The sequence below is a fragment of the Mesocricetus auratus genome, unplaced genomic scaffold, assembly GCF_017639785.1.
Source record: "Mesocricetus auratus isolate SY011 unplaced genomic scaffold, BCM_Maur_2.0 Super-Scaffold_100015, whole genome shotgun sequence".
Lineage (NCBI taxonomy): Eukaryota > Metazoa > Chordata > Mammalia > Rodentia > Cricetidae > Mesocricetus > Mesocricetus auratus.
This window is the reverse complement of record NW_024429198.1, coordinates 60,504,395-60,528,227: the sequence shown is the minus strand read 5'-3', so window position 1 is coordinate 60,528,227 and position 23,833 is coordinate 60,504,395. Positions and strand designations below refer to the sequence as shown.

General features: G+C 40.3%; 1 protein-coding gene across 4 annotated transcripts in view; it reads left to right on the top strand.

Moving 5' to 3' along the window:
- The window catches only part of Rit2 (Ras like without CAAX 2), a 354,330-nt gene extending 340,185 nt beyond the window's left edge, over window positions 1-14,145 (top strand). For all 4 annotated transcript variants that reach the window (XM_040757999.1, XM_040757998.1, XM_005065318.4 and 1 more), the window contains one exon: window positions 12,985-14,145. In XM_040757999.1, coding sequence (XP_040613933.1) covers window positions 12,985-13,212 — 228 coding nt within the window. In that variant the 3' untranslated portion in view covers window positions 13,213-14,145. The remainder of the gene's footprint in view (window positions 1-12,984) is intronic.
- Window positions 14,146-23,833: the final 9,688 nt, after the last annotated feature.

Here is a 23,833-nt window from a genome sequence, read left to right as displayed (position 1 = left end):
CATAGGCCAGTAGTGCGTGTGAACAATCTGTGATAGGACTGTGCATCCTAGGGCTTTCCTTTGGACCTCTGAGCATCATCTGCAACTTTGATCTATAGACTCTACTCAGGCAACCATGGCAACGCTGTGTCTCTATCATGCTGCCCAGGGAGTTTTGCAGGGCACATCTTCTGTCACAAAATCACATATGAATATTTATTTGTGACGTTTGACATTGATTGCATGCAATTTTCTCAGAAATAACTTAAAATCTTCATCAACTCAAATGCAGTCGTAGCTTCTGAATTTTCTGATTCACAGGAGTCATAGTCATAAAAGTAAGGTGGTTCCTCTTTGGTCATCTTTCTGGCCACTTACTCATCCATTCAGGGGAAATATAGTAAAGATACTTGTTTTGCATGGCTCTATTTGCAAAGTATTGAGGTTTTTTGTTTTTGTTTTTTATTTTTTATTTTTTGGTTTTTCGAGACAGGGTTTCTCTGTATTGTTTTGGAGGCTCTGTAAACCAGGCTGGCCTCAAACTTACAGAGATCTGCCTGCCTCTGCCTCCTGAGTGCTGGGATTAAAGGTGTGCTCCACCAACAATGCCTGGCCTTAAGTATTGAGGTTTTATAGGAAGTAAGTGCAGTGTTCCTTGCTCTCTTGTCTTGTATTCTGCAGTGAGTAGACATTATACAGTTTCACAATTTATTACTTAATTATAATACTTCTATGTGCAATGAATAGCACACTTTTCTTCTTTGTATTTTGTGTAATGCAAATTTATTAACATAATAAATTAACCATTAAAATATTTTTAATGCTTAAGGAATAAATTCCGGGAACCCTTGGTAAACTGACCTATTCATATGAATTCACTGATGGTTTCAACAAACCATTGATTTGATATGTATCAGATAGACACATTCTTTCATTAAATGTATACATCTAATATATATGGTATAGAGAAATATCATAGCACATAAGAACATACATGTATTACTACATAAAGAGCACATATGCTAAATCTATTCATTTATAATTTTAGCAATATCTTTTTTAAATCTTTAGAGGAAAATTTCAAAGAAAAAGCTAAACATCATCACCGTTAGCAAAATATTTAGCATTAACCTTCACTTCTCTCCCTTTGTAGCAACTATTGGCTGCCATGGCAACCTTTCCCCTGGCACTGCACAGCTCTTTTAGATGAAAACCACAAGGCCTCGGAGACTTCAAATATCTCCTTGCAAAGCAGTCCCAAACCTTTACCCTGGAGCCGTTACAGTCCTGGTCCTCAGAAGCCCTGGCTATCCCGTTTAATTTATTATGTCCTGCTTCACCCAATACCACTCTGGAGCACCAGGGGAGAGAATGCCCCCTTTGCATCTTGTTGGACAGCGTACTCTCACAAGAAAGAGCAAGCATTCTCTTTCAGATTTCTCAGCTAGGCTCCAAAGAGTGTCAGGCGGTGCCAAGTAGCTTAGGCACTCACTAATTTGTGTTGTTCTTGTTCACTCCCATCCTAGCACTCAACAAAACTCCAATTTTTTTACGTCTTCATTCCACACTGTTAGTCCTTTCTCTGAACCCCTCCTCTCATCCACCTAGACAATTGCTGCTTTCAATCTAGGTTCCAGGTCGAGGCTCCATTTTTTGTTTTTGTTTTTAGAGAGAGAGTTGAGGACGGCTAAAGTGAAGTTGGAGGACGCGCTTGTAAATGACATCCCAGTTCCCTGGGCTGGTGGTAGCCAGTGATCTGAAGTTTCCTCTTAATTTTCCAAGTGTCCCATTGCAGAAAAGTAAGCTCCTCTATCAGTTGTGATTCTAGTTGCAGTCACACAACCTAGGAGCAGTGTTGTCAGCCTGTGAATGTGTCCTGTAAAAGTGTCACTCACGAGGCTGGGATGAGGCACAGCGGTGACCAAGACAATAATAAAAAGACCCTTCAGGAGTAACTATGCCTCTGTGTATCAGAGAGACAGAAAGTAAGCACATTAATACATTGGTAAATTTATCTCTGAAAGCAACCAAGTACCCAAGAAGAAACAAGGCAGAGGAATGGGGTTATATTTCAGGAATGTTCATGAAGACTCCTGAGAAAATGAGACATTCACTTGGGTGACATGAAGAAATTAAACAGCAGGTTTGCTGGTCATGGTGTGTGGCAGGCTTTCTTGTCAGACATCTTTGGATCACCAGCCCCCAAATATTAACACAGAGACTTGTTATTCATTATGAAAGCTTGACCATTAGCTTAGGCTTGTCCCACTAGCTCTTATAACTTAAATTTAACCTTCTAGTATTGATCTACATTCTGCCACATGGCTTTTACCTTGGCTCCTCCAACCTGCTCCAAGTTTACTGGTGAAATTGCAAGTCTACATTCCTCCTCCCAGTTTCTGTCTCTCTACCCAGAAGTCCTGCCTATCCTCTCCTGACTAACCATTGGCTATTTAACTTTTTATTAAACCAATCAGAAGGTGCATTAGGGAAAGACAATCTTTACAGTGTAAACAAATATTCTGCAACAATGGTGGGAAGTCAGAAAGCTTTCCCCCGGGGAAAATGCAATTTGAAGAAGAGTATTTCCTCTGATGTACAAAAACATGAGAAAAATCGCAGTCCTATTTACGGTGTGTGCACACTATGCCAGCAAGTCTGCAAAGTGCTTTCCTAAGATACCTTCCTGGATGCTTCCACCGCATCTATGAGTGGGTTTCTGCAAGTTAGTGAACAGAAACACGGAAAGACTAAGCAACTCTCTGAAAGTTCTCAGCTGTGGGGCTCCAGGTCCTGAGATCTGGGTTCTGGAATCTTGACCTCTTCACCCACTGGGGAGATACTTTGCCATTATGGTAATGTCTATGAGTGAGTTAAAAAAAAACATTTGGAAATGATATCTTGGCCTTTGAAACTGCATTTTGAGGGACTCGTCAGAGTCGATCATGAGTCAATAGCAACAGTTCATAGGTGTCATCATTGCCATCATCAAGATTAAATATTTGATGGATTTTTTGTTAGCTGGATACTTGTGGCTCAACATAATTGAGGACAACATTTGTTTGCTATGACAAAGTCACTTTTTTATGGGTTCTGCATCAATAGATTCAAGAAACTGTGTATCCAAACTCTAGGGGTAAGAAAAGCATGCCTGTTCTGAACAAGTAGACTTTTTCTCTTAACTGTTTCCTAAAAAGGGATCTGAACATCCTAAGGTTTTAGTATTATGAAGGTCCTGGAACCAAGTCTTAGGGACAAACAATGTGTGGGACCATTTGCTTCCCTTGTGGACAACAAGTTTCAAGGAAGAACAGAAACAACAAGATGCTTTGGATGGAGTTGAAAATATCAAGACAAAGATCTCAGATAAAATTAAATGAAAAAGAAAAATCAGGTTAAATTTTATCCGAACCATTTTCTTTGGAACTGGTCATAAATACCTACAAAGGCCACTCACACTGTTAAAACAAAGGACTGGAGAGATGGCTCAGCGCTTAAGAGCACCAGCTGTGTCAGGCGCTGGTGGCGCATGCCTTTAATCCCAGCACTCGGGAGGCAGAGGCAGGCGGATCTCTGTAAGTTCGAAGCCAACCTGGTCTACAGAGTGAGTTCCAGGACAGCCTCCAAAACAATACAGAGAAACCCTGTCTCGAAAAAACAAAAAACAAAAGAGCACCAGCTGCTCTTTAGGAGTCCTGCACCAGGGGTTCCAGAACACACATGGTGCCACGCAATGGACTGTAGCTCTAGTTCCAGGAGACATGACATGCTCTTCTGGTCTCCCCAGGCATCAGTCACACTCGTGATGCACGTGAGCTCATGCAGTCAAAACACGAATGCATGTGAGGTGAGATAAGGGTCTGGAAACCTGAATGTTTCTAAGGAAAACATAATAGTCTTAAGTTTTGGGCTGGTTTGTTTTCAAACCAAACCATACGCTCTTTTATTTCCTGCTTACTCAGGAAAGTGTGGTTTCTGATGCATTGATTATGTGGGACACAAAAAAAATTTGTTAGCTCCAAGGGTGGAAGGAGAGGCAAACAGACAAAACACTTATGTATACAGAATTCCAAAGGTCACTCCAGACACTCAACATTTGTATCCATTGTAGCCCTGTGGTGGTGGGCGTCACCCAGGAAACACTTCACTACAGCACTTCTGCTCGGAGGAAATCGAGCCACCCTTCCACCGACCCCTCCTCACTCAGCATTCATGATAGCAGTAGTCAGGACCAGTTTCCTTTTGCTGTTAAGAGTTACAAAGCTTACTAGGCACCACCATTACCATAATAACCTTCACTATCATCCAATTCATTACATTCAATTTTACATTCACTAAGCTAAAGTGAAAAGTAAAACAGATGTAAAGAGCCAGGGAGGTCCTAGAGTCAGCAGATCCCTGTTTCCGAGTGCACCAGCATCTGGCTGTCTGGCTGTCTGGCACCAGATCTGCTCCCCACGTAGCCCTGGTCTGTCTGACTCCCAGTTGTGTGGCCAAGGACTCTTCTAGCTGATGGAGCATGACTCTCCTAGGTTACTGAAATAGTCTACTGCTTACATGAAAATTTTTCCTCTTTTATTTCCCCAGCCATCTCCCCAAGGCTTCCTGATGGAAAGTTAGGTCTTATACCTTTTCTTTGTGATAGAAGAGTTGCTCCTTGACACACTAGCTCACTATGTCTTGTCCCCTCAGCCCTCAAAAGACAACATCCATTCTTCTTGCCAGTGCTGTTTCCTGAAAATTTAGTCGTAAGAGAAAATATTCTTTCTTCCAGAAGATGATGTATCAGGAAAGTACCTCTGTGTTCTTTGGATCTAAACAGGAAAGCTGTTACTTGTCTATTCTTGCCTTCTGACCAAGGCTTACCCAAACTACCAAGTACCAAATGGCAAATCCCCTAAGTGTTATATTTCAGTAACACTGCCCATAAGTATCACCTTCACACTGCCCATAATTACTGGATAGAGTGTAGTGGCATCTAGCCTTGCCAGTGTATTTGTGTTAGTGGCCACACCCCCTTTGGGCGTGGCTTCTGGTGCATAATTCTGGGGAAGTGTAAGAAAGGCACTCTCTCTGAAACTCTCTTTGGTTGTGGATCTGGAGGGCAGAGACTGCATCTTCTAGAGCGGGAAGGCTGCAGTGGTTCTTTATCATCTGTGTAAGTTTTCTCCAATAAAACACGTATTCATCTTGGGTCTAGTGAACTCATTATCCTCTGTCTTCAATGTAGAGCCCCAATATTTCATGGACTTTTTTATTCTTCAGGCATGTTTGGGAATAAGTTCCACAATACATTTATTGTACGTAAATTTAAAGCTTGAAGGAGGGATGATGAATATGTGGTTTCATAATTTTGATAAAAGAACATGACTGAAACATGGAAATTTTAAAGTGGGTCTTCACTTTAATTATCCTTTCTTCAGGTCACTGATCTAATTAGAATTTTAAAAAAGATGTGTAAGAGATGGTACATATGCTAGTGTTTAATTTCCATTTAGGTTTTACTGTAATGAAGGTGGAAATTACTGTGAGATTCAATTAGATCACTCAGAATTCACGTTCTAGTAACTAATGAGAAGGTGAATGTTTGCTTGTAAGTGGAAGGCATACCATTCCTACATCATAGGTTGAGTGGTAAAAACATGAAAGTTTGAGTTTAGTCTATGCAAACATGCAGCCCCATTCATAGTGCTGTTTTGATGTGTTTGAGTGTAACAAAAATCAGTGTGTGGAATGCATTTGCCTGTTTTATTTCAGATGAATTTGAGTTTTGCAATATACTTAAATTTTTGTAAACTTTATTATCTAAAAACTGTAAGCAAATAAAACATACCCAATGCTGAAGGTTGTGGAATATTACTTTAAGTAGGCAAAGATGTGTTACATTTGTTTATGCTGAATTTGTTTAATTATGTAAAGATGTGCTATGTTTGTTTATGCTGCATTTGCCGGAAGATGTAAAGATGCGTTACATTTGCTTAATTGTGTAAAGATGTGTTTCTTTGCCTGCCTAAGATACCTGGTTGGTTTAATAAAAGGCTGGATGGCCAATAGCTAGGCAGTAGAGGGGCAGGTGAGGCTGGTAGACAGAAAATGAGTGAGAGAAAAAAGAACAAGAGGGAAAGAGAGGGAGATGCCCAGGGCCCGCCAGCCAGGCAGCCTCCAGGTAGCCAGACACAGAGGAAGCATGAAAAGATGGACACACAGAATGGAAGAGAGGTACAAAGCCCCAAGGCAAAGTGAGTTGACGAGAAACAGGTTAAATTAAGTTATAAGGGCTGGTGCGATAAACATAGGACTGAACATTCATACCCAATAGTAAGTCTCCATGCACTGATTTGAGAGCTGGTTGGTGGCCCCGAAGAAATTCGGTTGCAGTTGAAAGCTTAAAACGTAATGCCAAGCTTCCACGGCCTCCATTTTGAATGCCAGTTTTAAATGAACAGAAGTTCTTTTGGTGGTTTAGAGGTTTGGGTTTGTTTTGTTTTGGTGTGTGATGTATTTATTTACATTCGACTTGTAAATGAATGTTGAGATTTTCAGTAGTTTACTTGTGATGTTTACCTTTTCATAATTACAAAACATCTCATAAATCCGTCTATATAGAGGATATATATGTGGAAATATGTTGTCCTTGCGGGAGATTAAAGAGAACAAAAAATATGTTCACAAAACGTATTTGATACTGAAAATGTAAAGTTTAATGTGAAGCTCCATGGCTTTCATTCCAAATGCCTATTCTAATTGTGTAGAAGATGTTGGTGAAGTGTATACACTTTTGAGTCTAGTTAATTTTAGTGTGCGATGTTTTGTTAATTGCCAAGTGGGTTTTTTTGTTTGTTTGCTATGTTTTTGAGACAGGATTTTTCTGTAACAGCCCTAGAAGGTTTTTTTCTTTTAAGAATAAAATCTATATAACAAAGAAAAGAAAGGGAGCAAATATACCAGGTACTGCACCCCGCACCCCAGGTTAGAGTGTATGCCTGAAGGGAATAGTTAGGGATGGAGAGAGGGGTCTCTCCTGTGTGTAGAGGGTGGGGAGAGGGGCTCCCTATAGGCATCTTAAAGACGTTTGGGATCAAGTCTCATTCTTAGTGTCCGAGATTTTGATAAGAGTCTGATGCTTACCCATTAATCGTTTGTTAAATTTTTCTTTAACTTTTAAATGTAATTGTTTAATTTTTGAAAGTATAATTGCATCATCTCCCCCTTCCCTTTCCTCCCTTAAAACCTCTCCTTGCTCTTTTTTTTTCAAATTCATGAGTTGAGGCCTTCTAGAAGTTCACTGCCCCCCCACCCCCATGCATTTCAGCACGGCTGTCTAAAACATTATCTAAAATGTTGATAGATTTTTAATGTCAGGTTTCAAACAGTGAAGACAGCAAACAGAGAAAGAAAGCTGAACCTCTCAAGGACACAGCAAATAGCGTCACAGACTCAATTACGCTCAGCACGTTGCTGCTGCAGGTTTGCTGGAGACCAAATTAACGTGGAGCAGCACACGGTGGAATGGCAAGGGCTTTTAATCTTAGAGACACAAGATCCCAAACTAGTGCCCGGGGGCCTGGGATCAGCGCAATGCCTTCCCACACCTTTGCCTTCAGAACCTGCTTAGTTGTATGAGTGAGCACGGCATCTCTCTTCCCTACTTGTCGGAGCTGCATGGGCTGTCTTGGAGCATCACCAGACTCTAACATCAGACAGTATAAGCAGCGGGAAGTCACCACCCAGAAACTGCACGCACTCCTGTCAGCCACGTCAGCTTGTGTCCAAACACATCTCCAGAGTTCTCTTACTCTAGCTGCAAAGGTAAGAGGTCTGTGATGCTAATGAATTCCACCAAAGAGGCCCATCCTCAAAGAGCACAAGGACTCCATCATGTAGGAGCTAGGCTCTGAATAAACCTTAGGAAGGTTCTTCCAGCAGTGTTTTGTTAAAGAAACTATCTTTTAGAAATGAGTGCAGACTTTTTGCACACCCAGGTCTGTTTTTGAGAATCCCCCGGGTTTAAAGGTTCAGGTTGTGAAATGGTAGGGAGAGAAAAAGCTCAGGACGAAAAGGGCTGGTGGCCCAAAGCCATTCAGCCTTATTTTGGGTGAGATCTTTCCACGTCATTGGAAGTTGCCCAATCATGCTAAAGAGAACAGAGCTAGCTACAAAAAAGGCAGTTCCCTGGGTTTCTTAGAACTCTGTAACTTTTGTAAATGAGCAAGTTTCCATCATCTACTATCTCAGCCTTTTTTATTATTACTTTTTTTAAATTTCATTTTACATTCCAACCAAAGTCCTCCCTCCGACCCCTCCTCCTGTCCCCTCACCTCTCCCCTAGCCCACCTCCCATCCACTCTTCCTAGCAGGTAAGAGTTCCTATAGGGAGTTGACAAAGCCTGGCACATTAAGTTGGGGCAGGATCAAGCCCCTACCTGATGTGTTAAGGATGAGCATGGCATCTCACCATAGATAATGGGCTCCAACAAGCTAGCACACACATCAGGGATAGATCCTGGTCCTACTGCCAGTGGCCCCTCAGAAAGCCCAAGCTTCACAACTGTCTCCCACATACAAAGGGTCTAGTTCAGTCCCCTGGAGTCTCCACAGTTGTGGGTTCAGAGGTCATGAGTTCCCACGAGCTTGGTTCAGCTGTCTCTGTAGACTTCTCCATCACGATCTTGACCTCCCTTGCTCATGTGTTCTTCCTCCCTCTCTTTGCCTGGATTCCCAGAGCTCAGCCTGGTGCTTCATTGTGGATCTCTGCATCTGGCTTCATTGATTACTGGATGGAGGCTCTATGGCAATAGTTGATGATAATAGTTGGGGTAGTCACCAATCTGATTACAGTGAAGCCCAGTTCAGGAACCCTGTCCATGATTGCTAGGAGTCTTAACCGTGGTCATCCTTGTGGATTCTTGGGAATTTCCCTAGCTCTAGGTTTCTCCCTAACCCCAAAGTGTCTCTCTCTATCAAGCTATTTCTTTCCTTGCCAGGATTTTATATTTAGAGTTTTTTCAGGAAGATACAATTCAATGCTCAGATTTGGACTAAGTCAGCCCTGTGTCTCATGTCTAGACTACAGTGAACATTACACTCTCACATTCCTCAATAGCTATAGAAAGTCTATGCAGAAAGTGACCTAAGTGGAATTGGAGGGGAATACAATATTAATAGCTCCTAAACAGGTTGTAGTGTAAATATCATCTTCTACACTAAACCTTTCTATGGAGGCAAGAAGTATGCATTACTGAAGAGATAATTTTCTCCAAATGACAAGATGTCTTTTTTTGATTAATAGAAGTATAATAGAAGGGCACCGAATATCTGATTTGCACATACAAAGAAAAAAGTGAGAAAGTTGGGATCAGAATGGTTACAAATCCTGCTGCCTCTGGAAGGATGGCAATTTAAAAATAAACACGGTTATATAGCAACTGGAGCAAAACACAAGTTGAAGACAGACAAAGAGCAGAGACCTGTGAAAGGAAGGAAAGGGGATTCCATGAAGATGGAGAATGCTGGGTTTGTGATGAACCATTACAGGGACATCTTGGTGTGGTGAAGGATTCAGCTGGCAACTCAATTCATTCCTGGTGACCAGGCCAATGGGTGTAATTAAGCAACAAACTAATCTTTTTATGTTTCTTCAGGACAGCCACCACTCCCTTCTCACTGCAGTGGGTCCTCTCTCCGGGACACTGAGCGTTGTGACCCAGATGAGCAATGAGAGTGGAGAATGCTTCCCCTTTCTGCTTTGTAGCAGTTACAATTCTGACTTTAGTCCTAAGACACATTTCAGATTTTTAAACAAGCAACCCCATCCTTTCCCAAACCCCATGCTTTGACAATCAGTTATAAAGGCAAGTCTCAGCACTCAGGGCTCTAGTGCTACGGTGCAGCAGCAAAAGCTTCATTTCCTAGTCACATAATCACATAAGCTTTGATTCTACACACACACACACACACACACACACACACACACACACACACACACACCTGATGACAGAGGTTTTACAAGCACTTATCTGTAAATATTGTTTCCTCAGACTTTTAGAAAATTTGTGCCATGTATTAAAATCAATTGTTAGGAAACTTCATGGTTTCATCTGTATCTTTTTTTTAAGCTTCTGCATGTTTATTTGGGACTGAATGGCTGCAGGACTGAGTTGGACAGAAACTTCCATCAGCAGCCTGGCAAAGGCCTGCTGTCCTATGGTCTCCCTTTGCCTCACTGTATAACAGGACCAGTTGGTGACTTCCCAAACTTTAACTCATAAAGAAACCTGGAACTTGCCAAAGGGTACATTCCAGGGTCTTGCCTTGTAAGATGACCAGTCAGTCTGGACCAGTACCCTGGAAATATTGCTAGCCCATTACATAATAAATGAACAAAATCTTGACCTCTTCCCTCCAACCTCTCAATTCTGAGGGACTCTGGTCTTCCTTCTGCCTCACTGTCTTCTTTTTTCTTTTATTTTCTTATTTTATTTTCCAGTTTAAATTTAGATAAGAAACAAGGTTGCTTCACAAGTCAGTTCCAGGTCCCTCTCCCTTTCCCTCCCCTCCTCCCGTGCCCTTCCCCAACCCCCCCCCCCCGTTATCCCCTCATTCCCCCAGGGAGGGTGAGGCCCTCCATGGGGGTGTCCATAGTTTATCATTTCATATTGGGCAGGGCCTAGACCCTTCCCCAAGAGATCAGGGTGAGAGTGCACCTCACATTGTTCTATGGGAGTCCAAAGTCCGTGTGTATACTTGGGATGGGTACTGATCTGCTGCCCAAGGCTCAATAGATTACCTAGGCCTCCTCACTGACACCCAGATTCAGGGGGTCTTGATCACAAAGAAGCAAACTCCCCCAGGAGGAGTAGACGCCAGGAAATAATCAAATTGAGGGCTGAAATCAATAAAGTAGAAACCAGGAAAACAATACAAAGAATCAATGCAACGAAGAGTTGGTTCTTTGAGAAAATCAACAAGATAGACAAACCTTTGTCCAAACTTACCAAACAACAGAGAGTGAACATGCAAATTAACAAAATCAGAAATGAAAAGGGGGACATAACAACAGACTCTGAGGAAATCCAGAGAATCATTAGGTCATACTTTGAAAACCTGTACTCCACAAAATTCGAAAATTTAAAGGAAATGGATGACTTCCTGGATAGCTGTCACTTACCAAAACTAAATCAAGAACAGATAAGCAATTTAAATAGACCTATAACCCCTATGGAAATAGAAGCAGTCATCAAAAGTCTCCCAACCAAAAGAAGTTCAGGTCCAGATGGCCTCAGTGCAGAATTCTACCAGAAATTCAAAGAACAGCTTATACCAATTCTTCTCAAACTGTTCCACACAATAGAAGCAGAAGGATCTTTGCCAAACTCTTTCTACGAGGCTTCAATAACCTTGATCCCCAAGCCACACAAAGATACAACTAAGAAAGAGAACTTCAGACCAATATCCCTCATGAACATTGATGCAAAAATACTCAATAAAATACTGGCAAATCGGGTCCAAGATCACATCAAAACAATCATTCACCACGATCAAGTACGTTTCATCCCAGGGATGCAGGGATGGTTCAACATACGAAAATTCATCTATATCTTTACTTTGGAATTGAACTATTATTATATAGTATCTAAACCTGGACTATAGTTTAATTATATGCAGTGCTTCTTAAGGACTAATAAGGTAATTTGTCAAACTTAAAAACAAAAACAGAACAGCGAAAAAGAAAACAAAACAAAAACAGACTGGGCAATCTGTCTTTTATTAGAGACATGGTGCTGATTGTATTAGTCTACTACTTTATTTTTCAAGAATTTATTCTAAGGAGTTTTTCAAGAGCTCCTTTTCCATCTTGTCATGCTTATGTGTAAGCTGATTATATAACCTATCTTGTTGCCTTTTATTTTCTCCTGTTTTTTTTTGACAATTGGTATTTAGGTAAAGTTATCTCTTCTTTTGGGGTACCTGTTCTCTATCAGAGTGACATAGTATGGCGGTAGCCAGAACTCAATATAGTAATTTTGCTTGTTTTGCTGTTATGCTACATATTCAACACAGGTTGTCTTGGAGGAACTCACAGCAATCCCAGGCTTGTTACTAGGATTACTAAGATGGGAGACCTAAATATTGAGCAGAAATTCTAGAACCAGCTAGAGTGTAATACCCTAGTGTTTAGACATATCTGCATAATTTATGTTCACACAATGTCTATTGATAGGTTTTAAACCTTGAATAATTTTGTGGACCACTCTTTAAACTCTACTGCTGCATTCTGTGGTTGTCTCTAGAAGCTATGGCAGATACTCAAGGGATGATAAAGGAGACAAAGTGCCTGACTTCAGCCCATTTATAGTTTCAAGAACATCTAGTACAATAATAAAAATCATACCATGTTAAACACCACAGATAATTGTAAAACTTTAAACTAGTGAAAGGTTTATCACAGTGACAATGGGTTGGGTTTTTTTCTGATTCCTTCTTAATAATATTGTTTTCAAAGTTCATCAATGCATTACTAAATGAGAGGTCTGCATTATGTAAGAGTCAACATTTCAGAGTTTCAAATGCTCCCAGCACACTCATTCTATAGATGACACCATGACAACTAACAACCATCTATGAAGTCAGTACCACTCTTTTGTGTAAAAGAAGAGGAAGCTGACACTAATGGTCACTATGATTACCCATGCTTGCAGTTAAAATGCAGTTAATCTGGGACTTCAGGTGAAATCCGCTTACAACTGTTCTGTTGATCACTGAGCAACCATGCAGGTTCTGATATTTGAAGAACTGTCTTTGAGTTATACTTACTTTTCCTGTGTGGAGTTCAGACTTCTTATTTGTCCATTAAGTCTTTCAAGTCCAGAAATTTCACAATACATTTTCACATTTACCTTTGTTAATAAAGCTGAATCCCAGAGGCCAGAGTTAGGAGAACATTTTTTAAAGAAAAGCCTTCCCTTCCCTCTTTTTTGAATATGATTTGTTTCTTTTCCTCCCTAGGTCTCTACAGAAGAAGGCATGAATCTTGCTCGAGAATACAACTGTGCCTTCTTTGAGACCTCTGCAGCCCTCCGATTCGGTATTGATGATGCTTTTCAAGGCTTAGTGAGAGAAATTCGCAGGAAGGAATCCATGCCGTCCTTGATAGAAAAGAAATTAAAGAGGAAGGACAGCCTGTGGAAGAAGATAAAAGGCTCGCTGAAGAAGAAAAGAGAAAACATGACATGATACTCTGCTTCTTGGTCCTTCCTTCCCATCTCTGGATTTTTATCAAATCTCATATTCTCTCTCTCTCTCTCTCTCTCTCTCTCTCTCTCTCTCTCTCTCTCTCTCTCTCTCTCTCTCTCTCTCTCTCTCCCCATATCTACCTGCAGGCAAAAATTAGACTTGTATAACTGTGTGTATTAGATAGTTTTATTTTGTCTTTAACAGCTGCATAGATTTTGCCAATCAGCTGGATAAAGCTATTTAGATTTTACAACATATTACCAAATAAAATTAACATTCCAATTGCCTCATTTTTCCTGTAAAGAGTGGCTTCATTTCGTATGCTGTCTGGCTATAAAGAAAATATGCAAACTTGTAGCTGGGATGATAAAAGGCTTAGGGAATCTGCTTTTGCCTGATAACTCTGGTTGTTTGCATTTCAGAAATCTGTAAATAATGGAGAGGCTGGACGAGTTCAAAGCAAAAGACCAAGTCCTAGTCTTCTCTTAAGTGGTATTTCGTCTTGAGTCCTTTATAGATGACCGTTAGAGAAATTACTGATAATATAAACTGATGGCTCATTAAAGGTCAAAAATTACATGTGCCCATATTCACAGTGCTCAGGTTGCCATACACATTTAAAGAATCATCACAGAGAATTTACTATGATGGAAAACATGTGGGAAGACAAGAGTACTATGAACTTGGTGATACATATGTCCACAAAAGGAACCTTCAGCCCTCTCAATGAATTCCTCACAGGATTGCCTCACCTGCGTAGTTGCCATCTGTCTTCAGGGATGTGACCTCTGCAAGCTGAATGTTCTATTCCTATTATTAAATTCCCTGTCTCATTTTCCATGAAATGCATTGAGAAGCTATCATCGGAAGTGGTGTTGTTATTTGTCTTACAATGGTTCGTTGTGTAAAATAAAATCTCCTATTTACCCATTTTCCCCTTGTGTAAATTAGTTTGTTTAAACCCAAGCTCAGAAAGCAACCACTGGAAAGAATGATAATGGGCAATTGTTAAGAGAAAAACTGAAAAGCTAAGCCTAAAATGGAATCTGTCAAAACAATTTTCATGGATTGAGGGCAGTTTTATCATAAATTAAGGAGCAGCAGGGTTGAGGGACAAGGATCTTATTCACTCAATCTCTTTCTCTTCGCTGGCTCACAATGCTACTGGAACTGGCTAAGTGCTGAGATTGGAGAAATGAATTATTCAGACATGGACCCTGACTTCCTGTAGCTTAACATTTACCTGGCAGATTCACTCCACTGAAATAATACTGGAATCATAAATTCTTGTAAAGGAAAAAGACACATTTCATGTGTATTGATACTAGGGAAATACAGGTTAGGGGTTGTCAATTCCTAGCTGTTGAAAATAAAACTCAACTTTTCAGAATATTATATTTTGGGGTCATTTTGTACCTTAGACTAGGATTTCTTTCTTAGGGGTAAGAAGTTGGTGATCTTTTGGTGTAATAACTGCCACTGAATCCCTTTGAGTTATTCTCAAGCCACATCCTTTATACAGTTCTCTTCATCCTGAAATTCAAATAAAACCAAAAATACTACACATTTATCTTCTAAAGCATACATCATTAAAAGGTATGTCCATAAAAGGATTAAAAAGAAGACAAAAGTTAAGATTTCATGAAGACTATAAGTCATTGTAAATCTAAATTTATTCTTGACACATAAAAATGACACATGTTAGTAAAGTTCTATGCAATGAAGGATTCTTATAGAATCCATCTTTGCTTTCTCCTCCTTTGGTTTTGAACAGCTAATTTTTCTCTTTTATTCTGTTAAATTGGTTCATTCACCTCCAGCATGTCCTTTGTGTCCTGAGCCTGAGCCTTAGGCCCCTCTGTCTATCTTCTGTTTGCAAGAAAATGCAATTTAGAAAACAATTGGCACTATTTTCTCCATGACCAGTCTGTCTTTTGGTAAGCCTAGAGATTTCCATGTCCATGTGTTATACTTGACACATTTTCTATACAACCAAGTACTTAGAAGCTTTATTTTTCCTTTGATTTTTAAGTACTCTGTTGTTGCCTCTAAAGGTCTTATTTCATTCGACTTTAACTCCTTCTTATTCACTGTAACCCTTGAGTAAATAATTGTGTCACTTAAATTATTTGTATATAATTAACAATTTATGCTAAATTACTTTAAGTGTTTAGAAATTCTCTGTGGAAATTGGGTTAGAGAATAGTTTCCCTCTACAGCTACTTTGATATAACAAGAACGAATTTGCCAAAATTTCAGCCTCAGGCTAAAAGTATCCAGGAGAGTTATTACCAGCCAGAGAAGAGTTGTGCCTCAAGCACAGCTTTAACTCAGTTTTCCCTCTATAAGCCTGGAAATCAGAAGGAGACATTTCATGAGTCCAGGTATTTCTACTCAAGGGCTATTGACTTATTCCAGCTGGTGTAAGGTTGAAATATCAGGATTTCTGTCTCTAACCATAGACTTGTAACTACACCTGGGTCATCTCCTGAAATTCGTGAAGATGAGAAATCTACAATGTGCCTGTGTTACTCTGTAACACTCTATTTCTAGTGTTTCTGGCATTTTCTCACCTGGGATTCCAAGCTTTTCCCAGACAATCTGAACACTTCTTTAGGTACAGGAGTGAGCAGCCTCGCTCCCCATTACCCATTTTCTCTATATCAGAGTTTCCAGAAAAGTATAGTGAATAGGATATAATTTATATAATATATAATTTATAATATAATTTATATTAAATTGGCTTACATGATTACAGAGAATACAATTTCTAGAATATGCATATACATGCTGGAGAGCCAGCAAGTCATTAACAACTTAATTCAAAAAGATAGAATCTTTGGAAAGGGAAAGAGACCAATGATGTCATCTCTACCTGAGGCCAACCTCCCCTCTCCCAGAAGGCCATGGTCACAAGCCCTGTTTTATAATATGGTCTCATTGATAAAGGTCTTTACTATTAAATTCCTGACTGCATTAGCCTTGCATTACTATAAAATATTTGTGATAATTTACAAAGGGAAAGTAGTCTCACTTCTGCATACATTTCAGATGTTCAAGTGCATAATTGGTTAGTTGTGAGGTGTTTTGATCTGTCAGAACAGCAGCACATGGTGAAACAAAGCCACTTACCTCATGGGCTGGGTAGGAAAGAGGAAGATGAAGGAGATGGGATCACCATTTTTTTTTTGTTTGTTTTACAGAGGTCTCACCTCTTAAGTGCTCCATCATTTCCCAATAAATCTAAAGGGTTTGGATAAGGCCTTCAACCAGCAGACCTTTGGTATGTTTCTGCAAACCAGCGTGCTGAACCACTCGCTGGTCTTCTCTGAAAACATGCTAGGGAGATTTCCAGAAGTGTGCTTTATTCACTGTCTACTCAGTCAGTTCAGACAAGCTGACCTTCAAAACCCGTCTTCACAATTGGGCCTATCATCTGACTTAACGGCTCCTTTTAAAAACTGCGCAGAGGAACCTGACGCAGCAAGGACAAGGGAAGTGTAAAATTTGAGGGTGAGGAAGGGCAGGAGAATTTCTAAAGGGATTACATGGAATCTCACCATTAAAGCAGGAGATAGCAAGAAAGGCAAAGATAATTTACTTCTCTGGTCTGCACCCAACCACTCTTATTCTTCAGTCAGGCTTGCCTCCGGCCCATCACTCGAAATAAACATTTCCCTTCAAGACCTCTGACTGCAACCATTCATTTTTACACAATAAAGTCTTTAAATCAAACCCTTACATGAGTGTGAATGACTATGTCAGTGTGTTTTAACCATTTGCTCAAAAGTGTTTCATAGTAATTAATTCCATTCAGTAAACATAAAGATTAATTAGACAAATATACTGTGTGGAAAAGCTTCAGTAAGGAAGTCTCCTTCTACAGACGAGGAAGTATGTTCAGAGGAGACACAAGCTCCACACATGATAGACCAGACAGGACTTCTGTATTGTGTTCTGATTATCCTTGCCCTGCCCTACACTACTTCTTAGGAGGCCACCAGTTACTTTGGAGTCATCCTCATTTGATGTTTAATTTCCCCTCAAATATGAGGCAGAAAAAGAGATGATATGACAATGCCAGTTTCATTAGATGAAAAATTCTAGCCCCAACTTTTGCTAGAATGATGTTAGGCTATTGTTATAGCATCCAGTTTTAGTAAAAAATGTGCTTGAAAAAAAAAACAGAGACATTTCCTGTCACACCTAGCATGCCAATGACGATCACAATAAAGATTTATTCTGTAGCTCAACTATGTTGAAATTGGGGAATTTTCTAGCTTTCTCTGGAGATGCAATTTAAACAAGTTAATAAATAAACTTAAAAATATCTTTTCTTGAATAGACCCACAGTGACTCTTTAAAGTACTTTGCATGGTAGGCTACTTACTTCATGGTAGCGAGTATAAAAATGGACAGTCCAGTTTGCCAAAGAAGTTTAAATGTATCATTGGTAGGAAATACAGAAAATATACTATATTATTCCGCATGGAAGAGGAAAGGGAAACATAAAAGCATATTCAGTGGAATATTGTCATGAAGCTTGCAGTTGGAGCAGAAGTACTACGAGTTATAGGTCCAGCATCTTAGCTAGTGCCACAGATGAAGCATGGGCGGTAAAACTAGGGGGTCAGGGATGGTCTTCACCAGCTTACACACCAATACACTACTGTATAAAATGATGTCAGGGACAGGGCGTTCTCTGAACAATTTGAGTTGACCTGTGGCATGCATTGTGCACTTTATTTCATTGTACATACTCTGATATTATTGTAGGCTAGTAAGAAAAGCCACTGTTAATTGTAGGGTAATGATATGAGTTAGTTTGTCCTTTCAACTCTCTCTGGAAGAAAAATAGTGCTGAAGCAGTACATACATGGCTGCAAAAGTCATACTAAAAACAATAAATGACTGTCAAATTCACAAGCAGCTACCTCATGCAGATAATTCAACATTCGTTTATTCATGTGCTTATCAACTTACTCAATATTTCTGAACCCCTGTTGTGAATATGACATACTACTCAGCATTGTTAACTAATCTGAGCAATGAGACTAACTGCTTTGTGCTTACTCAAATATTTTTCTGATCAGTGACCATTTCAAGACCTGAATTAAGTCCTAGGGGACACAATTTCTGCTAAAGAGCTCAGTTTTGACACATAACTCCTGGAGTTACTGCTGATTCACCGAGAAAGAAAACCTCGAAGTGGAGTCATCATGTTCAAATTCACCTCATATCTTGTGGTTCCAAGGAGAGTTGTGGGATGTCAATATTGTCAGTTTTGGAGAACTCAACTCAGAGGTGTCTATATTGTCCATATTAGGAAAATTCAGATGAGGAGACCACTGTAATTTCCTGAATAGTAGTGGTTTAGATGGTGTAAGAATGTAGAACACCCCTTTATTTACCAAGAGGACAGAGGAAAGGTTCAGATGTTTCCTCAACAATGACATTCTAGGCACTAGCCCTGTGGCAGGCACGTACATGGCAAATTGGGGGTGTAGTAAATAAATAGGTCTGTGGTATATTGAAAGAGAAGGTGGATTTAGAATTGGGCCCGCGTGTCCGTTAAAGTTGTAGTTAGATCATGGTCTCTATCATGAGAGAAATGAGACTGCAGAAGGGCTTGGTGGAGGGGTGAAGGGACACATACTTGCTTCATGAAATGGCAGCTGTGGGTGGAAAGAGGAGATGACAAAGTGTCACGACTCTGCCATAGCTTCTTATCAGTCACCTACCAAATTCATAGTTACTCAGGGTCAAGTGAACATATTGAAAGAATTGGTTTCTCTCTGGAGAAAAGTTTCACTGTAGTTTCCACAGTGATAGTCACATACCTGGCCTCCTCTTTACAGACAATTTCATGAGGCCCTACCCTGAGCATATCAAATCAGTTGTTCAGAGCAAAAGTTTCGCCAGAATCCACCAGTCTGTGCCCAGGAAACCATGTCTGCTGCCTGCCTCTGTGTGATATTACAGCAATAGTGCCTCCGTGGCGCTGTCCTGGGTGCTGACTTTGCCAGCACTGTCCTGGGTTCTGACTTTCCCATGGTACTGTCCAGGGCACAGACACTGTCTCCTGTGTTGTTGCAGATGTTGACTTCTTTTCAAAGTGCTATCCAGGGTCCTCTGCAGAGTTTTTTAAATATTACTTATGTTTCCATTGCTGTAATTAAACACTGTGGCCAAAAGCAACTTGAGTAGAAAATGGCTTATTTCATCTTAGGAAAATCAGGGTCAGAACTCAAGCAGGGCAGGAACTGAATGAGAGAAGTCATAGAGGTATGCTTACTGGATTCCCCCCCCCATGGCCTTCTCAGCCTGCAACCTTATGAACTCCAGGACTGGCACTGGTATTCCCACATCAATCACTAATCAAGAAAGTGCTCCTAGGGGATTATCTGAAGACCAGTCTCTTGGAGGCAATTCAATTGTGGTTCTTCTTCTTAGGTAAATTTAACTGGTGTTAAATTGACAAACAAACAAGAAAACAAGCAGACAGACCAAACTAGCCATCCCACTGTCAAAGCTTTCACAGTACTGTCTAGGATGCTATCATCAGAAAGTTAGTTTTCTACCTGTTATAACAACTTAAATCTCCAGAATGAGTTTTTGGTGAATTTAAAGACAGTGTAGGAAGTGATATAGATGAGATAGTTCTCTCCTGTTGTCTATTGTTCGGTGCTGTGATGTGTTGGGATTGGGGAGAAACTTGTAGAAAAGCAAAAAAGAGAACAGGAGCAGGCAGCTGTGAGACAATGTTTACTGAAAACAATTCAGTGCTATAAAGCTCTTGATAGGGCTCAGATAAGGGCTCCCTCACTGAAACATCATGACTTTGACACCCCCTAAGGCTAGATGCTTCTTCCTGTCCCCCCTGCTGTTTCTCCCCAATTCTGGGGCCTAAGATTAAACCACCAGCCAGGAGGGTGAGAAGTCTGGGAGAGTTGTTGGAGAATTGTATGTAGATGGATGGCAGAAGTCCTTAAAAAGGGAAGCGTTTTTTTCTTGGAGGGACTTCTCTTCTCCTAAGCCAACTTGGGAAGCATAAAGTTTTCTTAAAGCAACCGACTGGTCTCTGTGTCATCTATCCCAACCACCTCACTACATTCTCGGATGCAGGCTGCACAGCAGGTGCGACAAAAGAAAATGAGCATTTAATCTTTCATGTCTTCTTGCAATCTCACATTTCTTCAAGTACTTTAGTATCTTAACATAAGTAGTTGATGTTTGTAATTCTGAATTTTTAGATTTATGGGGGAAAACAGGAAATAAACACATAAAAAGCTGACTAAAATCCTGCTAAAGAATCCAGATTTGTGCACAAACTCTCCTTTGCTACAGTCTTAAATATTTATTCTCTGTAGGTCTGAGGATCCAACCTAATAACTTGAATGCCTTCTTTTCTTGATCCTAATTTCCTTTGCAATCTCCTTTTGTTCATAAAATAGGGTCACTCCCAAAATTATTTACCAATATAATAAAGCAGAGGCAGGGAATTAGTTTTCCTAACTCTGTTATTAATGAGAATAGGAGTGACTTGTATGAGAAATGTAAAAAGTTTACTTAGAAAGTCAAAGTCATCAACTAAAACATCTTAGTGGAAACATCTGTTTATAGAAAAAAGTAACAATACACACTATTCCTTGAATATTCCCTTTGTAATGTACCATGAAAATTCTCCAACAACTATCTATGAAGAGACTAAATCTGGAAAGTGGTGGCTGGATAGAAATCTTAGGAGCTGAAGAGCACTGCATTAATTCCCCTGAGTGTTCTTTTTCTTCTAGATTTCGACAAGCTTCATGATGAAGAGGATAAAATCAGAAATGAGCACTTTAAAAATACAAAATAAGTAAAAAGAGGAGAAAGAAAAGAAAAGAGCACAGCAAGAGGGCTGTTATCTTCTAGCCACATAGAAGTGACCCTAAAGGAACTATATGCTGCATCTTGGCCTTGTATTTCTAACCCCAAGAAGAGTGAGACAATAAATACCAGTTATTTTAGCCACTAACAACTCTATAGTGCTTTCTAATAGCATCCCCAAATTTAAAATAATTATATAATATTAACAGGGTACTGAAAATTGAAGAAAAATATTTATTAACTCATTCAAAAATTTTATACTGATATCAAATCAGAAAATATGCCCCAAAATTCAAAATCCATAAACATCTCTGACACACTTAGATGCAAACAGTAAGATTTTATCAATAGCATGGAAGGAATGTAAGTACAACAAATTTCTTTTTTTTTTCTTTTATCATTTTTTATTTTAATTTTAAATAGCTTGTTTTACATGTCAATCCCAGTTCCCTCTCCCTCCCCTCCTCCCGCACTCCCCTTCCCCCCCAGCCTCCCACCCTATTGCCAATTCCTTCCACATAGGGGATATCTAGAGTCTGTCATTTTACTCTTGGTAGGGTCCAGGCACTCCCCTAAGAGTCCAGGCTGAGAGAGCATCCCTCTTTGTGCTATAGGCACACGCTGACTGTTTGTATTCCAGGGATAGACACTGATCCACAGCTCAGGGCCCCATAGGTTGCCCAGGCCTTCTCGATGACACTCACATTTGGGGGGTCCAGATCAGTCCCATGCTGGCCTCCCCGCTGTCAGTCTGGGGTCCAAGAGCTCTCCACTGTTCAGATCAGCTATCTCTGCTGGTTTTGCCAGCCCATTCTTTGCCAGTTTGCTCATCACTGCTCTCTCTGTCACTGGGTTCCTTGGGTTCAGTTCAGTGCTTAATTGTGTGTTTGCCTCTGATTCCATTAATCACTGGATGAAGGCTCCCGGATGGTTATAGACATCAAGTTCATTATCAGGAATGGGCATTCGAGGTGGTCTCTCCACTATTGCTTAGCTTGCCAATTGGTGTTACCCCTGTAGATCACTCGAGGTCACTCTGGTGCCTGATCTGTCTTCTAACCTATGATTCCCTCTTCCCCATATTCTAGCCCCACACACTCAACTTCCTGTTCCCCCATGACCTATTCTCTCTTCCTCTTCTTCCCAGCTCCCACTCCCCCCCCACCCCTCGCCGTGTTCCCCATCCATTCAGAGGATCTTGCCTCAATCCTCTTCTCTTGGGTACTATGCATATATGCATATCTTTTAGGTTCTTTCCTGTTTCCCAGACTCTCTATCAGTGGAAGTGCAGACTGGCACTATCCTGATCCATGTCTAAAATCCATATATGAGTGAGTACATACCATGTTTGTCTTTTTGCGACTGGGTTACCTCACTCAGGATGGTTTCTTCCAGTGCTATCCATTTCCCTGCGAATTTCAAGATTCCATTGTTTTTTTCTGCTGAGTAATACTCCATTGTGTAAATGTACCACATTTTCTCTATCCACTCTTCAGTTGAGGGGCATCTAGGTTGCTTCCAGGTTCTGGCTATTACAAACAATGCTGCTATGAACATAGTGGAGCAGATGCCCTTGTTGTATGAATTTGCCTTATTTGGATATATGCCTAAGAGTGGAATTGCTGGGTCTTGTGGTAGATTAATTCCCATTTTCCTGAGGAATCTCCATACTGATTTCCAAAGAGGCTGTACGACTTGGCACTCCCACCAGCAGTGGAGTAGTGTTTCCCTCTCTCCACATCCTCTCCAGCATAAATTGTCTTCGGTGTTTTTGATTTTAGCCATTCTGATAGGAGTAAGATGGTATCTCAGAGTTGTTTTGATTTGCATTTCCCTGATGGCTAAGGATGTTGAGCACTTTCTTAAGTGTCTCTTGGCCATTTTAGCCTCCTCTATTGAGAATTCTCTATTTAGTTCTGTGCCCCACCTTTTAATTGGATCCTTTGGTGTTTTGGAGACTTGTTTCTTGAGTTCTTTGTAAATTTTGGAGATTAGCCCTCTGTCAGATGTGGGGTCAGTGAATATCTTTTCCCATTCTGTGGACTGCCTTTTTGTCTTGTTGACTGTGTCCTTTGCCTTACAGAAGCTTTTTAGTTTCAGGAGGTCCCATTTGTTAATTGTCGATCTCAGTGTCTATGCCACTAGTGTTATGTTTAGGAAATGGTCTCCTGTACCAACTCGTTGAAGAGTAACTCCCACTTTCTCTTCTAAAAGTTTCAGTGTGGCTGGATTTATGTTGAGATCTTTGATCCATTTGGACTTAAGTTTTGTACAAGGTGATAAACCTGGATCTATCTGCAGTCTTTTGCATACCAGTACCCAGTTATGCCAGCACCATTTGTTGAAGATGCTTTCTTTTTTCCACTGTACAGTTTTAGCTTCTTTGTCAAAAATCAGGTGTTCATAGGTGTGTGGGTTAAAATTAGGGCTTTCGATTCGGTTCCATTGGTCTACCTGCCTATTTTTGTGCCAATACCAAGCTGTTTTCAGGACTATAGCTCTACAATAGAGCTTGAAGTCAGGTAGGGTGATGCCTCCTGAAGTTCCTTTATTGTATAGGGTTGTTTTGGCTATCCTGGGCCTTTTGTTTTTCCATATAAAGTTGATTAATGTTCTTTCCAGATCCTTGAAGAATTGTGATGAAATTTGATAGGGATTGCATTGAATCTGTAGACTGCTTTTGGCAAGATTGCCATTTTTATTATGTTGATCCTACCAATCCAAGAGCGTGGGAGATCTTTCCATTTTCTGG